This window comes from Hydra viridissima, unplaced genomic scaffold (assembly GCF_058129835.1).
Source record: "Hydra viridissima isolate aposymbiotic clone 2 unplaced genomic scaffold, HvirCarnegie_v1 scaffold_3, whole genome shotgun sequence".
NCBI classification, from domain to species: Eukaryota; Metazoa; Cnidaria; class Hydrozoa; order Anthoathecata; family Hydridae; genus Hydra; species Hydra viridissima.
The window spans coordinates 11,144,538-11,159,887 of NW_028324302.1; the positions used below are offsets into that span (position 1 = coordinate 11,144,538).

General features: G+C 29.9%; 2 protein-coding genes across 3 annotated transcripts; one reads left to right on the forward strand and one right to left on the reverse strand.

The window, feature by feature from the left end:
* The first annotated feature begins 852 nt into the window (after positions 1-852).
* Positions 853-15,193, forward strand: LOC145180456 (adhesion G protein-coupled receptor L1-like). 2 transcript variants are annotated; one of them, XM_090080922.1, is made up of 14 exons: positions 853-907; positions 1,793-1,823; positions 10,627-10,829; positions 10,961-11,049; positions 11,216-11,333; positions 11,831-11,990; positions 12,072-12,138; positions 12,585-12,684; positions 12,835-12,926; positions 13,463-13,580; positions 13,725-13,766; positions 13,924-13,995; positions 14,307-14,442; positions 14,591-15,193. In XM_090080922.1, the coding sequence occupies exons 3-14, from the start codon at positions 10,740-10,742 to the stop codon at positions 14,947-14,949; spliced, it is 1,443 nt and encodes a 480-aa protein (XP_089937048.1). In that variant the 5' UTR covers positions 853-907; positions 1,793-1,823; positions 10,627-10,739; the 3' UTR covers positions 14,950-15,193. The 2 variants fall into 2 exon arrangements, with proteins under 2 accessions (XP_089937048.1, XP_089937047.1); XM_090080921.1 differs by lacking the exon at positions 853-907 and adding an exon at positions 1,102-1,205.
* On the reverse strand, positions 5,965-8,905 carry LOC149890987 (uncharacterized). The gene is made up of 2 exons (XM_090080923.1): positions 7,976-8,905; positions 5,965-7,453 (listed from the first exon to the last, which is right to left on the reverse strand). The coding sequence occupies exon 2, from the start codon at positions 7,389-7,391 to the stop codon at positions 6,873-6,875; it is 519 nt and encodes a 172-aa protein (XP_089937049.1). The 5' UTR covers positions 7,392-7,453; positions 7,976-8,905; the 3' UTR covers positions 5,965-6,872.
* Positions 15,194-15,350: the final 157 nt, after the last annotated feature.

The following is a 15,350-nucleotide window of genomic DNA, read 5'->3' on the forward strand; positions in this document are numbered from 1 at the left end:
AGTTTATCAGAACAACTTTTAAGTAAAAGCTCCTCCACCCCACCCCCACCCCCATCCCTTTCTCCAGAAACATAGAATATGCTTCTGGAACGCAGGACTGCTGCAAAAATATATACCGATAATTTCTACTAAAGATAACAAATTTAATACGAATACGTCTTTGCATTATACCTATTTTTTCATCAATTCGTCAAGTTCGGTGGTGTTATTTAGAAAGTCCTTTTCTGAATCTAACAATGTTTGAGTCTAATTTAGCATTGCACACCTGCGATGTTAAATTATATAGTTATCAGAGTATATGATATAGTTATCAAAGTCTAATTTAGCGTAGTGGATACTTAGGCTATCCGAAATTCTCTTAAGGGTTTTGAAACTGCGGAAAATTATGTTTTTGATAGACGGTACAGTGTAAGGAATTGTTCAACGTTCTGCATTTCAAAATTGAGGGTCATGAATCGCTTGTTGCTCGAAGAAAGAATCATCTTAAACGTGTTTGTACGATGAGTCAAGGGGTAAAGGGTTTTAAGAATATCTAGTTTTTCCAAAATTGGTGTATAACTGTTTTCAAGTCTTGTGACACAGAGCTGGTATAAATCCGATTATACATTACATATTTTTTACCAACAATTTACTTTTTCATCAAAAATTTTCATTTACAACAAAACAATAATATATTATTTATTTTACTAATAAATACTGTTATAATATTTATTGTTAAACGGTATTATATTTTTTATCAACAATGTGCACCGACAATTTAATTTTTTCTGACAATAAAAGTTTTGTACCATCCCTTTACCGATGGGCCAAAGTAATATCTCCCTAAATAGTATATTCATTAATTTAGTGGCTGCAACTGAAAATGAAGTGAAAATTCTCACCTCGAAAAATCGATTATCAAGTAGAAGTAATTTTGTTTGTTCACATTGCGCTATTTTTATTTTGACTTAAACGTTATCAACATTATTTTCTACTATCTATTTTTCAACACATTTTCAAATAGCAACTGATGTAACAATCTGTTATAAACACAATAAACGATAAACTCGTATGCACATGGTAATCGAGTTGGATTAATAAGGGTTCAGGTGAATAAATAATAAGTTAATAAACTCAAAGTTATTGCACACACACAAGTTAGTGAGGCGTATTTTAAACTTTTATGGTATTTTTTAAACTTCACAAAAAAATTTTAATATATGGAGGTATGAAGTTGAAAGAATTATATTTTCATTGAAATCCTGATTCGTGTTGTAATTATGATAAATTTTAAAAAGTTCCTTATAGTTAACTAATAAAGTAATAGCTAAAATTAACATTAAAATTCGAATTTAAAAACTTCCGAACATGTTTTACGTTAGTTAAAATGACTTTCAGGCTAAAGTTGTAATAATACTGTCATGCCCTTTAATGCTTTTATATTTGTCTATAACTATTTAATTTACTTTAACTTTAATTTTAAGGAAATAAAGCTTGGATATAATGAAAAACTTTGATATATTGTTTCTTATAGTCAGTAAAAATACTATGAAAATTCTTGTTTTCTTCTCATTATTTTTACTGATTAGGCCTCAAACTCTTTCATTTTGACAAGAACTTATATTTAACTATTTGCATTTCATCCACATACTTGCTCAATTGCAACAACAGTTGCAATTGAGCAAGTACGTGGATGATTCTTTTCATCACTTTTTTTATTCTTCATAATGAAAAATCAGAATTATGAATTTTGAAGATGTTATTTAACTTTTCTTTTTTTTTTTTTTTGTATTATTTTTATTAATTTACTTAGGTGCGAATCCTTACCTTATGGATTGCCATTTGTAAGTACAAAAATTTTTTTTTTTCATGAACCAACAATTGAAGCATGAACTTCTGATAGCTAAAGAACTTTATCCCCGCATTTTGTTTTTTTACTTTTTGGTTCCTTTTTTTTTACTTTAGTATCTTTTTTTACTTTAACTTCTTTTTTGGACTTAAAATATCTCGAAGCCATTTTGTTTGCATAATTTGGACTGCAAAAGTATTGCGTTTACTTTTGCGGTCCAAATTATGCAAACAATTTTGTTAAGAAACTCTATCATAGGATCAAAATTTAGCAACTGCTTTATTTTTGACCAAATTGAAAGTGAGCTGCAGGTAATAAGAAAGTAGATTTAACAAATTCATATGCTCTTGGTGAATAAAAGTGAAGTGTTAAAGCAAATTTCTTAACCTCTTCAGAGAATCTATAATGCTTCTTTTTTCTATCTCTTTTTAACTCAGATTTCAAAAGTTCTAAAGTCAGACCAGAAAAGTTGTCATAATTCTCCAAAAAAAAATTTACTCAAAAAAATCTTTTTTGAGTAAATTTTTTTGTGGAGAATTTTGTTTAAGTAACTTTTTGTTTACAGCATTAGTAACTTCTTTTATCTTTTTATTCAAGAAAGAACACATTGCTTTTTTAGTATCTGTTACATCATTGTATAGTTGTTTCCACTTGTTATTTTTCTTACAATTCAACAATACGTCAAATATTAAAAGCACAATATTTTTTTTTCAACACCTGTTTCGCATTCTTTTTGCACTTAAAACCTTCCAATTTAAAATGTTTACTGCAGATTCGACTATATTTACTAGCTGTAAATTGTAAACGTTCAGTCACCATTACCCATTTTTTACAAAGATTTTGATCATTTAAAGAAAATTTTTAAAAAGAAATAAAGATATATAAAAAGAAATCAAACTAGCTTTAATAAATCTTGTTTTACAGTCGAACGCCGAACAGGAAATAACCATATTATTTGTTATTCTTGTAAATACAATAACTTTGTTTACTTTTATTTTCTACTGTTTTTTATTCAATTCTTTTACAACTTTTATACAGAAACAAAAAATTCTCGAGGGCGTAATTATGTACAAAAATAGCGTACGACTTGACTAAGTTATTAGTCAAGTCATAAAATGTAAATACGACAACTATAAAAATAGCGTATGACTTGACTCATAACTTACATCAATTAACTTTAATGACAAGAATTTTATAAACGTAATAATAAAGTTTCATAACGATCAGCTATTATCACATCACCCCAAGAACTAAAGTTCTTAAGTAACATAGTCATTTAAATATGTCGGCTTTGTCCTTTCTCTGGTTGATCGTCTAATCGCTGGTAATAAATTTTCGACGATTTCTCTGCCACCAGCTTCCTCCTCATCGTCAACAACTGTTTCTTCGGTTTCTTCCTCTTGTGCAGCAAAAATGTCTAAATCTTCAAAATCACTTTCATCGCTGTCGATCTTTTCACTGATAATAGTTTCTCTTGAAGCGTTTGAAACATTTGAGGCAGGAGCTATTCTCACATCTCGCACATGTCTTGGTACACCATCAATTTCAATATTTGTGTTTGTGAGTATGTCAGTTACAGTACCAATTTTCCAAACTGAAGTGCACTTTGCATCAGCAGGGCGAACGTAAACTTTTTCTCCAATTCCATAAGTTTCCATAACTCGTTGTGATCTTTCCTGAGTTTCAGTGTTTTTCTCCTCTTGAATTGGTAGACGCCAGACGTACATATTTTTCTGAGAAGCAGGTGCAGATTTCTCATTTGTTCCCACCGTTGGTGTTGCATTGTACCAAAATACCGCTAGTAACGGACATATTTGTGCCCTCGCAGCTGTTCGTTTTACTGTGCGGTGGTTACGCTCCACTATCCCATTCCCTGAAGGTCTATATGCGCATCTATACTTCCTTTTTACACACCATTTTTCACATATGTTTGAAAATTCTTTGGATTTAAACACCGCTCCATTATCCATCAACAGTTCTTGCGGTGGGCCATGCTCCCTAAATACGGATTCCAATTGATTTACTACACTTTTGGTATCTTCGCACGGCAACTTTCTCCAAACTGCAAACCGACTTGGTCCACAGTCAATCATTGTTAAATATGGCGACCCTTTATAGTGAGTCACATCACAAGCAATTCTATACCATGTGTCTGGTACATCTAGCACTCCATTTTCCCATTTTACTGGTGCTGGATCAATTGAATTACATTGTCAACAATTGCGAACACATTCTTCAACGTCTTTTCTTAATACGTGCGGAAGTCTTCGTTGCACTGTAAACATTGTCCGATTAACGCCAAAATGATGCTTTGAGTGACAATTACGAATTTCCTCAGCAATACTTACCCCAGCTAGTTCTTTAGTATTTTTTTCATTTCTAAATAGTTGCAAACCCAATACTCGTGCAGTATCACATTGCTCTGGCTCTTTGGTTACCAATCCATAACGCGCCAAATGATTTACGACCTTTTCAACTGATGCTTTTTCCAAATTAACAATTATATCGTCAATGTAGTGGTCAGTTGCTTCACTAATATCTGCATCTAGATTCAACACGCTGCCTAAGATTGAAGACATTATTTTTGGAGCAGAATTTAACCCAAAACCAAGACGTGTAAGATAGTATTTTTCTTCTTTGTAGATTACCCTCTGATGCTCCCACAAACTCGGATCGATGTGTACTTGCATATACGCGCATCTAAGATCGAGTGTTGCAAATTTGTCACCAAGAGTTCTCCATTTTCTAACTTTTTCATCACATGCATCACTTGTGGCATTATGCGAATTAACGTACTGATTCAATTCGCGAAAGTCCAGAACAGGTCGTACCTTTCCTTTATTTTCCTGCTCAACAGCCATTAACGAATTGCCATTATGAATTTGGCCGAAATAGCTTGTAAATACAACAACTTTGTTTACTTTTATTTTCTACTGTTTTTTATTCAATTCTTTTACAACTTTTATACAGAAACAAAAAAATTCTCGAGGGCGTAATTATGTACAAAAATAGCGTACGACTTGACTAAGTTATTAGTCAAGTCATAAAATGTAAATACGACAACTATAAAAATAGCGTATGACTTGACTCATAACTTACATCAATTAACTTTAATGACAAGAATTTTATAAACGTAATAATAAAGTTTCATAACGATCAGCTATTATCACAATTCTAATTTTAGAATAAAATTTATGCCCAAATATTTAAAAAATATTTATTTCTGATACATTCCAAAGGTAACCTTCACAATTTCCTTTAAACTGAAATTACCAGTTTAGCAGTTATTTTTTATAATTGCAAATTAAAAGAAACTGGTGGTACTTTTAACTTACTTTTATAAAATTATCCAGTACTGAAACATTTCAAAAAATCATTGCAATTTTTCTAACTTTTAAACATACTTTCTATTTAAACTGAAAATAATTCATTTATGTTTTGATTTGATTTATCATTGCGTCATTTCAGGCTGGAAAAAAAATTGCTTCACTGCGGAAGCGCGAGTTAGATATCTTGTTAATATATGAAGAGTCCAGGGGAAAAAACGGCATAGTCACATTTTTGTAGTTTTGAGATATTCGATTTTTAAAGTTTAAAACCATTCACAACATTACTTTCAATCAAACACTTAATTTTTTTTCACCAGTTCTCAAAAATGTCCATTTCCTAAAGCAATTATGAAGTTAAAATGGTTCTGGCTTAAATATTTAAAATTTTGTCGCTTCATACCTGGAGCTAGGTGCAATTGGACATTACCGTTTTTTCCACTGTAATTTACTATGTAAGTTTCATCCTTGTTTTTTATTTAAATTTTAGGCACCAACTATCTAAAAACTTATAATTAACATTAATTTAACATATATATTTTTATTTTAGAATATCTGAGAGTTCCTTAAAATCTTTTTATTTCAAAATTATTCTTCAAAATGTCTTTACAATAACGGTTCTGACTGTTTAAATGCAATGCACAATACTAAAATCATCTTTGTAGTTTTTTGGAATAATACAATCTTTTTTTTGGTAGCTGAATCCAATAATTATTGAATTGTTTTAAATATTTTGAATATCAGGGACAGGGTGAAAGCCTTCTTACCAAATAGACTTTTACTTTTAGATCATAAAAATTAAAAGGTCAATTTAAAAAAATATTATATTACTCATTTTGAACTAAGAAACTCACATTCATTCATACACACAAATTAACATTCTATAAACAAGGACTTTACAAAGTAACAAGGATTTATAAGGATGATAAAAGAATGTTACTTTATTTCAACAGAACTGTTTCATAACATTAATTTTTATTTAGTCAAAATAGTCGAACTCCTCTTGTCCATTAACTTCATTTTTATTGTTATCATGTGGTAAGGAGTCAAAGTAGTCAGGTCTTTTAGTGAACTTTTTAAGAACCTGCAGATCTTTAAATTTAGCCATTGATATGCACAGTTTCTCAGAGTATAGGTTTAAAGGTTCACATGGAGCATTTTTGCTTTGTCCTTTCATACTTGAAGTAATGGTGCTTTTTAAAAAGGCACCATTCTAAGAGTCTCTGTGATTCATTGTTCCTGGATCATTTTTAGAAAAAAAACACTTCTCTAAGACATCTAGTTGGAACAGGACATCCAGCCTTATAGAAAGGTTTAAAAATTGTGTCATACTTTTCACCATGTCTTGCCTGAGCTCCAAAACATTGAAAGGAGCTGGATTCTTGCAAGAAGCTTTAAAAATATCAATCCAATCAGAAGGTATATTGACCTGTGATTTGGTGTTAATGAGACCCATGTCTTTATCACTCACCATGTAAGAATGCCCTCTTTCAGGAAAGAAAATCTTTATTGAGTCAAATCTTATGCTGAACTAGATAATCCAGAAACCGAAAGACTGTATAATTTTTATCTTGGCCTGCACAAGAACAACAAAATAGCTCTAATTCCCTGACATCTTGACTTAGGTGATGAATAAAACACTCATATAACATAGATGTCACCTCCTCTGCCCTCTTTTTGGCTACAGTTTCATCATAGCCATAGATAAACATTTTTGCTCAATAGCACATGGATGTTAAAAGATAGAAATTTAAGTTTTCTTCTGTAATAAAAATCATTGGTTGAGTTATTAGGGACATTCTTTGATAGTCGATTGCTATTGCTTTAAATGTTGAATCATCAATTGCTTTTATCTTAGATTCTCTTTTTCTTCGATAAATAGTTTCTGCTTTTCTTAGATGCAAGTCCCTTTCAGTTTCCAACTCTTTAAACTTTGCTTGAAAATCAGGGTTCATTAAATTATCTTTAGCAATGAGATCTATTCTAATTTTAAGCTCATCACACTTTGAACAAGTGTCTGTACAAGGATATCCAAAAGCAATGTTAAAATCATTGTTAAATATTGTCCTGTATGTCTCGTAAGAAATCTTGCAATCTGGATAGATAATTTGAAACATGTTAAACATTTTGTTAATGTTTAAACCCTCAGATAAATATAGGCATCTTGTTTTATCTTGCAAGTAGTGAGACTGCTTACCCCTAAAAGATGAAATATTATCTCTTATCTCCTGAACCATTTCATCTGTCAGCTTATGAGGTCTATTAGTATGCTGACCTCTTCTGTCCTTTGGTGGCTCACCTAAAGATGAAAAGATGAAAAACAATAAGAAAATATGTTAAATAATTTCTGTTCATCAAAAACTAAATTAAAGATTATAATCTTAAAATAGCATGCTTGATAAATAACTGAGAAACTGTTTCAATTTATTTACCATTTTATATAGATTAGTCCCTTTTATTTAAATCTACACTAAAAGCTTAGGCTTAGGGAAATATTATGTCAATAATAATATTATTGTTAATATAATTATAATAGAGACTAGTCCCTTTTGTTTAGACTAAAATCAAAGCCAAGGCCTTTCTAATTTTTTTTTATAATTTTAAAACTAATCAAGATTTTAAGGGTTAGATAGGCCTATAGTCTTTTAGTCTAGTAGGCCTATATTATATATTAGAGCACTAGACTAGTCTAATCAAAAGTAGAGGCCTAATAATGTTTGCGCAATATGAAACATAATGTAAGGATAGCTTTTATTAATTAAATTATATGTAAAAACACTAGATCTTATTCTATATAGTATAATCCCTATGCTAGGCCTACCTGTAGTTGATAAACTCCGTTTTATTGTCTCCACCCTGTCTTTCTTGATGACGAAGATGGAAAAAAAAGCTTTGAAGCACACCTGGGTAACCTCATCATCAATATTCTTAAATACTTTGTACTTGTAGCTGTTATCATTTAAGTCTTTTAAGATAATTTCATTTTTCCGTGATCTCCTTCTTGTTACATTATAGACTGCAATTAGGCCAGCCAGAAAAGAGTCTTGGTATTCTTTGCTCGATAATTCATTGAAAGAGTCTAATAAAAGAGCTCTTTCATCTGCTGTTACTTCAAAACATTTGTATTGTGTTCATTTTCAGTCAGGTCCTGTTGTATGAGACGAAAGTTTTTGTTTTTTTAGTATTTCGTTTATTCTCCCTGCAATTTTCCTTCTCTTGGGCCTATTTGTTAATTCACAGTGCTCTTCGCAATCCCCATATTTAAAATGCTGTTTACATAAGATCGACCCCTCATTGGACGGTCTGATCATGTGACTAAAAATATCACATGACAATAGTGACACTGCCGTTTTTTCCCCTGTAAACATTGGACCATGCCGCTTTTTCCATTGTATAGGATTTTTTCTTTTTTAATTATCATATGGACGTTTCCACTTTTTTCGCTTGAAATGTAGTTCAGTACAAACTATACAAGCCTATGCATAGGGCAGGGGCAATAACTAAGAAAAACCAAAAATGTGACTATGCCGTTTTTTCCCCTGGACTCTTCATATATCATTTGTGTAATCATCTACAGAAAATGCTGCTAACGCACGCTCGACTTCTATTACATCTTTTTTCTTTCGCGGTTAAAGCTTCATGAATAAGCAGCTTTTCTGAGAAGAATCAGGAAAAGTAGTTTAAGCTTTAGATTCTGGTTTTCAGCAATTACTTTTGCTCGTTGTATTAAGACTGCAGCATCTGATAATATAATTATAATAATAGATAATATAATTTCATACTTGGTTCCATGGCCCGGATAATCTTCAATCCACACAAAACTTCTTTGCAAATTTTCTCATTCTTTCATACCGGTATCTTTTTTTTGATATCTTCATGTTTTATCAGCAGAACCTTAATCAATATAGCATATTTGGGCAATTTATATCCTTGTCCTCAAGAACTGTTCAAAATGTTGACTTGCTGAGAAAACATGAATGCCCTTTTCTGTTTTTTCAACCATCACATGAAATAAGCTCAACCAAAAAAATATCAACAGGAGCCTTTATCTTAAAAAATAAGTCAATGAGCTTGATAATTTCAAGTTTCCTCTCAGGAGTAATAACAGTAGCAGGAGTGTTGGTACGTTTCATCCTCAGTTGGTTCTTTATGGAGCTTATGCTTCCTCCTTTGCACTTAGTTTCTTTGTCGTACGGCTTGCACTTGGCCAATTAATATTATTTTGAATGCAAAAAGTACTTCTAAACTGGTGTGTTGTCCTTGTGGACTTCAGAAAAAGACATTGCTTTTTGTGAAAAATTCGTTTCACCTTTTTAGATCACAAATTGTACTAACTTACTGTTAAAGTTCAAGTGCAAGCAAAATGAATGTTTTCATATGTTTTCTCATGCAAATACATTAATAATTAGAATTGCCAAATAACCAAACAAATTTTGAACAAAAGATCTATATCTAAAAACTGGTTTTGTAAATTACATTTTTGATTTTCAGTTTCTAAAATTTTTTGCAGCTTCTGGAAAATGGTTTTTCCTTTCCCTAGTGACTTCCCATTCATAGTTACTTATGAGGTACTTAAATAAAGCCCAAAGATACACAGTCGACAAAAGATAAAGGAAAAAACATTTCATTAAATAAAAAAAACAATAAGGTTTGGGTGATGATGTTTAAAACTGCTTTCAGCTGTGATCACTGCATTAATCAGAGATCGGAACTTTGAGCAGATTTCTTGATGTATTTGTTTGTTAGCCCAGTCCAGACTTGAGATACTGTGCTGATGAGTTGTTCAGTGTTAGGGTACTGTTGCTTGCAAGTTTGTGCTTAAAGTTTAACCCACATACTGAAGTTCTAAGAATTAAGGTCAGGAGAGCTAGGTGGTCAGACACTTTTCGAGAAGAATTTCCGGTGATCAGCAAGCCACTACTAGGTAACATTGGTTTTGTGATATGAAGCTCCATCTTGCATTAAAACTTGCATGTTCAGGAGAATTGGCTCAAAGCCAAAGAAAGATGTGAGGCCTCAGAACTCTTTCAATGTAGTCTTGGGCACCAATTTTCTAACTTAAATACTGGTATCATTTTCTTACCATTTGAAGTGACCAATCCAAAAATCATGAACTGTGAGAGATTATTTGTCTGAGGTGCAAACTTAACCTTGTTTCTGGTATCCAAGACCTTCAAAAATAAGATAAACCAATCATGATGGGAATTTACTTTAAGGGTTTATATACGTTTTTTATCTTTGTAATTATCAAAATCTTTTGACTAAAATCTTTTTTTTGGGAAATTGCTTGGTATGATCACAAAACTTCATCAAAGTTGAGTGAGAAATCTTAATACACACATTATAAAACCAAAGTTCTTTTGAAATAGTAGTCTTATGCTAAATATTTCATAAAACAGTATTATGTGAAAACTTTCTATTTGGGTATTAGCTTGATTATATTATTTTCTTCATAGCTATTTGTTTTCATAGCAACCCATATAAGAATCCATAGAAGTGTATCAACCACACCTACTAATTCAGTCATTATAGATGGAAATATTAATGCAACTAACAATGGGAAAGAATTTATAAAGTCAACTTTAATGTTTAATTCAAACAATACTACTGAAGTTTGGAAAAATGTGATATATTTCAATGCTTCACCAAAAATTCAATTAAAACATCCAAATCAAGTAAGTTTTGTAAAAAAAAAAATCATTTAAAAAAAATTGAGATGTTTTAATCTACAATTCTTTTTAACTTTTACAAATTCTAAAATGAGTTCAAATTTCATTTATATTTAATTACATTTTCTAACCTAAAGGTGCAAAAGATCATTTACCAAGAGTTCATACTGCGAGGACTGTCACAAATATTTTCTGGAATTGGTTTTGTTCTGCTGCTTGCACTTGAGTGAGCAATTTTAAATTTGTATCTTCCTTGTTTATTTTTAAAAATGTCTTGATCTAAGTCAATAGATTTATTTAAAATTTTAAAATATACTTATCAATAAATTTACAAATATTAAATGTTTTTCATTACTTTGTTGTTGTGATGCTTTTCTGCTAATTTTTTCAAGGCTTCCTTCATCCACTAAATTTTTCATTCATAAAAACCTGCTGTTGACAAATCTGCTATCCAATTTCTTATTTTTTCTCTACCATGATGATATCCTTTATAAAGTCAAAGAAGTCAGAGTAGGTTGTTAATATTTTTTTCATTTTTATAGCTTTATATCTTTTTTTTTCTTTAGTTTTTATGCAATCCACTTTTATATACTTTTATTTTTATCTTAAAAAAAATTATTCATATATTCGTGCAACACATGTTCCTTAGACCTGTTCAGAATTTTCACAGATTGGAAAAAAATAGAAAATTTAAAAAATACCAACAATAAGATCAAAATGACATTTCTTCTAAAAACATTAAACAGGAAATCAATATTAAAAAGCAAGAGATTTCTAGATTCATATTGTCAAATGAAAAATAGTTAGCATATAAAAAATTTTTTGTGAAAAAAAAATCTAGTTGACTAAAAAGGCACCTTGTGAATTAAAAATCATTAAAAGGCGGTGGACTATTCACAAGACTGATGGTTCTACTCCTAATATTTTTTCATGAACTTCTCTCAAGAATCTATCAATTATATAAGCTATTTTTTAATACAAATATGTGTAAAATCTGTTTTTTTTAGTGGCTTTGCACATGTTTTTCCTCCTTCTGCTATTATATAAATACAGCAGCATTCACATGGATGTTAAATGAAGGAATCAACATCTGCATCAAATTATTTTCTGTATTTGATACCATGTCTGGTACAAGAGCAAGGATCCTCTATTTTTCAATTGGATGGGGTAAACGTTTTACCTCTGTATTTTTAATACTGTAACTTTTTTTAGTAATCTTTATACTTGTGTTTTGATACATGCCTTTAGGTTTACCAGCATTAATTCATGGGATATTGATATGTATTTTCTTTGAGCAGATAAATAGTGTAGAATTGTAAGTTTTTTAAATTTGTGTTATTTAGAACTTTTATGAAAAATTATTATATAAATGGGTAACCAAATCAAGGAAAAAAGGCTTCACTGTATAATATGGTGGAATAAGTAGGTCTACAAGGAAAAGTTAGTTCATTTCATAGCTTTAAACTGCCTGAGGTTTATCTCCTTATGGAGCAAAAATAATTACTGGTATAGTTAATTCAATATATGATAATAAATTGTTTATTTTTAATACTTTTTTGTGTGGTGGAAAAAAGCTAATCTGAATACAATTCTTTCATTTGCTGTCAGGGTTTTCCTCAGGGATTCAGATTCTTGAATATCATTCCCAACCTTATTGCTATTTTGATGTTTTTAACCTACTAATAAAATGTTTCTTTTTAACAATAACTTTAAAAATGGTATTTTCATTATTATTAAATTTGTAATACTTGTTTTTATTAGCTGTGGTATACTTCCTGATAAGATATACAGCAGCAGGAATGATGGAACTAGTAAATACTATTCTTGGATTTATAAAGGACCAGTGGCAGTCATTCTTGTAGTAAGAATCTGTGATTTTTTTTTATTTAGAGTTTTGAGACAAACTAAAGAACCTCATAATTGAATTGGCACAATCTTTCCTTGCTTTCCGATTTATTTTTCCCTTTTGTTTAAAACATTTAATCTTTTATCAGATATTTTACTTTTAAAGGCAAATACCATTTGTTTCATATTCATCCTGTTCATTGTTATCAGAAGTGTTTTCAACAGAATACGTCCAGACAGTAACCTCAAGAAGTTTGGGTAATTTATAAGTTTTTGATGAAATAGTGCTATAGTACATTCTGTGGTATTAAAACCAAAAATATTTTAATTTTTTTAATGTATGTATGATACCTGTTTTTTAAATACTTTAGCACTGCATTAGTTGCTGAGCACTAAAAGAATTTAAGGAGCAAATCAAATGTTGAGTAAACTAACATGAAATGGGGCAAAATGTCTTACAATTTAAGAATTTCTTTGAGTTGAGTGCTTAGAAAGAAATGCAGTGCTAAAATATTCAAAACATTGGTATTGATACATGAACTAAAATTTGACACTTTATGTTTTAATGCAACAGAATGCCAAAAGGTTTTAAGTATAGTTTGTATTTATTTTCTTAATTGACGTAAGATACCTTTTGGCTGACTGTTCACCACAGCCTTTACTTAAAAAATTTCTTTTTGAAATTATTTCTATGAAAAGAATCTATAAAAAGTTTCAATAAAAAGTTTCTATACATCTTTAAAAGAAAGGCAGCAAAATTTTTAGCTGTTTAAATATATTTGAAAATGTTTTAGAACAACAGTGCGATCAGCGCTAGCAATATATCCACTTCTTGGTATCTCATATATTTTATTTTTAAATGCAGAGAAAATGAGTATACTTGAATTCAGCTCAATTATCAATGGAATCATGGTGGGTTATTAAAAAGTTTTTTTTTCAAGAGCTCTGAATTAAACTTTAAAAAAGAGGAAAATATTATGTTACATATAATATTTTCCTATTGTTTAAAATTTCTAAATTAATGACTTTGATCAAATTAATTTTTTTTTCTACCAGGGACTAGTGTTATTTCTATTTCACATTATTTTGGATAACCAAGTAAGCATATATAAGTTATTTATGTTCGTATAAAGCATTTGAAACAAATATATCCTTAATGTTAATGTTAATGTAAATAATGTGCATTAACAATATAAGCACTTATATATTTGCATCTAATTACTTTTTTAATTCATACCTACTTTTCAATCTTTAGGTTCGTATTGCATTTGTGAAGCAAGTATTCTCAAGAGATCTAAAAGCTAAATTTTTATGCAACACAACAACGGTGCACTATGGTTTTTAAAGTTTTGAACTTTTTGTTATCTTTTTTATTGAACTCTTTAGCTCATGATGTATCTATTAATAATCATAATGCTGCTGTATCTACCAATAATTATAAGACTAGTAATAATAATAATACTAGTAATAGCATTGTTAATAGTAATACTAATGGCTATGGTAGTGGTAATGGTAATGGTAATGGTAATAGTTGTCATGATGATAGTCATAAAAGTTGCTTAAAGTTAAAGGGAATTTAATCATTTATTTTATTATTTGTCTAATGCCAAATAGAAAATGTAAAAATAATTTTCATAGGTATTCAAGGAACAACCCAATTCGCGTTTCAGATTTAATTCTAAAACACCTTTAAAATCATCAAACGAAAATTCCCCCGTCTTTGAATCTCCATTTACCATCTTTAATATCAAAAAAGTTGGTAAAAGAACATCAAGTAAGATTATTTTTATAAATGTGTTGAAGATTTGGAAATCCGGACTTCATTTTTTAAATAAATGTGACTTTTTAATTAATTTAACTAAACATTTTCGAAAATAGAAATGAAAATGTTTCTATGCGAATAATTATCTTTTTATCCATAGAGTTTGTTCATCTTCAACCATTTGAACCATATTTAATAACTTCTGGAGAGTCTGATTCGCCTACTTTATCTGCTAGGAAATCATCTTTTATTGATGAACAAAAATTTAATAGGATTGAGGAAAGTTCTAACTCTGAAATTTCATATCTACAAATTGATGGCAACGTACGAGGTATCAATGACGAAGACAACAATCCAAGGGAATATTATAGCAAGTCCTGTGTATCGCAATTAAATGCGATGTTTTTTCCTCATATTGATAAAGATATCAATCTGGAGAACCAGGGCTTTAAGTACAAAGAAATGGAATTAACAACAACTGAAAACTTTCATAAATGCAGTGAAGTGCCTCGCAGCTGAAATAACTTGATGCAAAAATAAATCGCTAATTATGAACTGAATTTCAATTAAGTTAAGAATAAAGTAAGTTGAAGAAAATGCGTATGGCACTAGTGGTTAACAAAAAAACGTTTGAAACGATTCAAGATTTCAGACAATAATTCATATGAATGTGTTTTTGTTTAAGAAATTGTTTTACTCCTTGGTTTAATTTAAAAATACTACTATTAAGAAGCTGATTCTTAGAATAAAAATCATTGAATAATTCTTTAAGACTCTTTTTTTTCTCGAATAATCGAATTTTTTTTGTAATGTAAGTAAAGTTTAAAAGATTTTAAATGCAAATCATTTTTGTTCATTAAAAAAACAATTTCTGTTCATTTTCATATAGCTTCGTCTCTGCCAGTAGTTACTGACAGAAA

Excerpts from the sequence above, each read along its gene's own strand:
- LOC145180456 (XM_090080921.1), top strand. Across the intron at positions 11,050-11,215 it reads GTTCTGCTGCTTGCACTTGA|GCTTCCTTCATCCACTAAAT; the intron begins GTGAGCAATTTT and ends AATTTTTTCAAG. Across the intron at positions 13,767-13,923 it reads ACATTATTTTGGATAACCAA|GTTCGTATTGCATTTGTGAA; the intron begins GTAAGCATATAT and ends TTCAATCTTTAG.
- LOC149890987 (XM_090080923.1), bottom strand. The coding sequence starts at position 7,391 with ATGGTTCAGGAGATAAGAGATAATATTTCATCTTTTAGGGGTAAGCAG.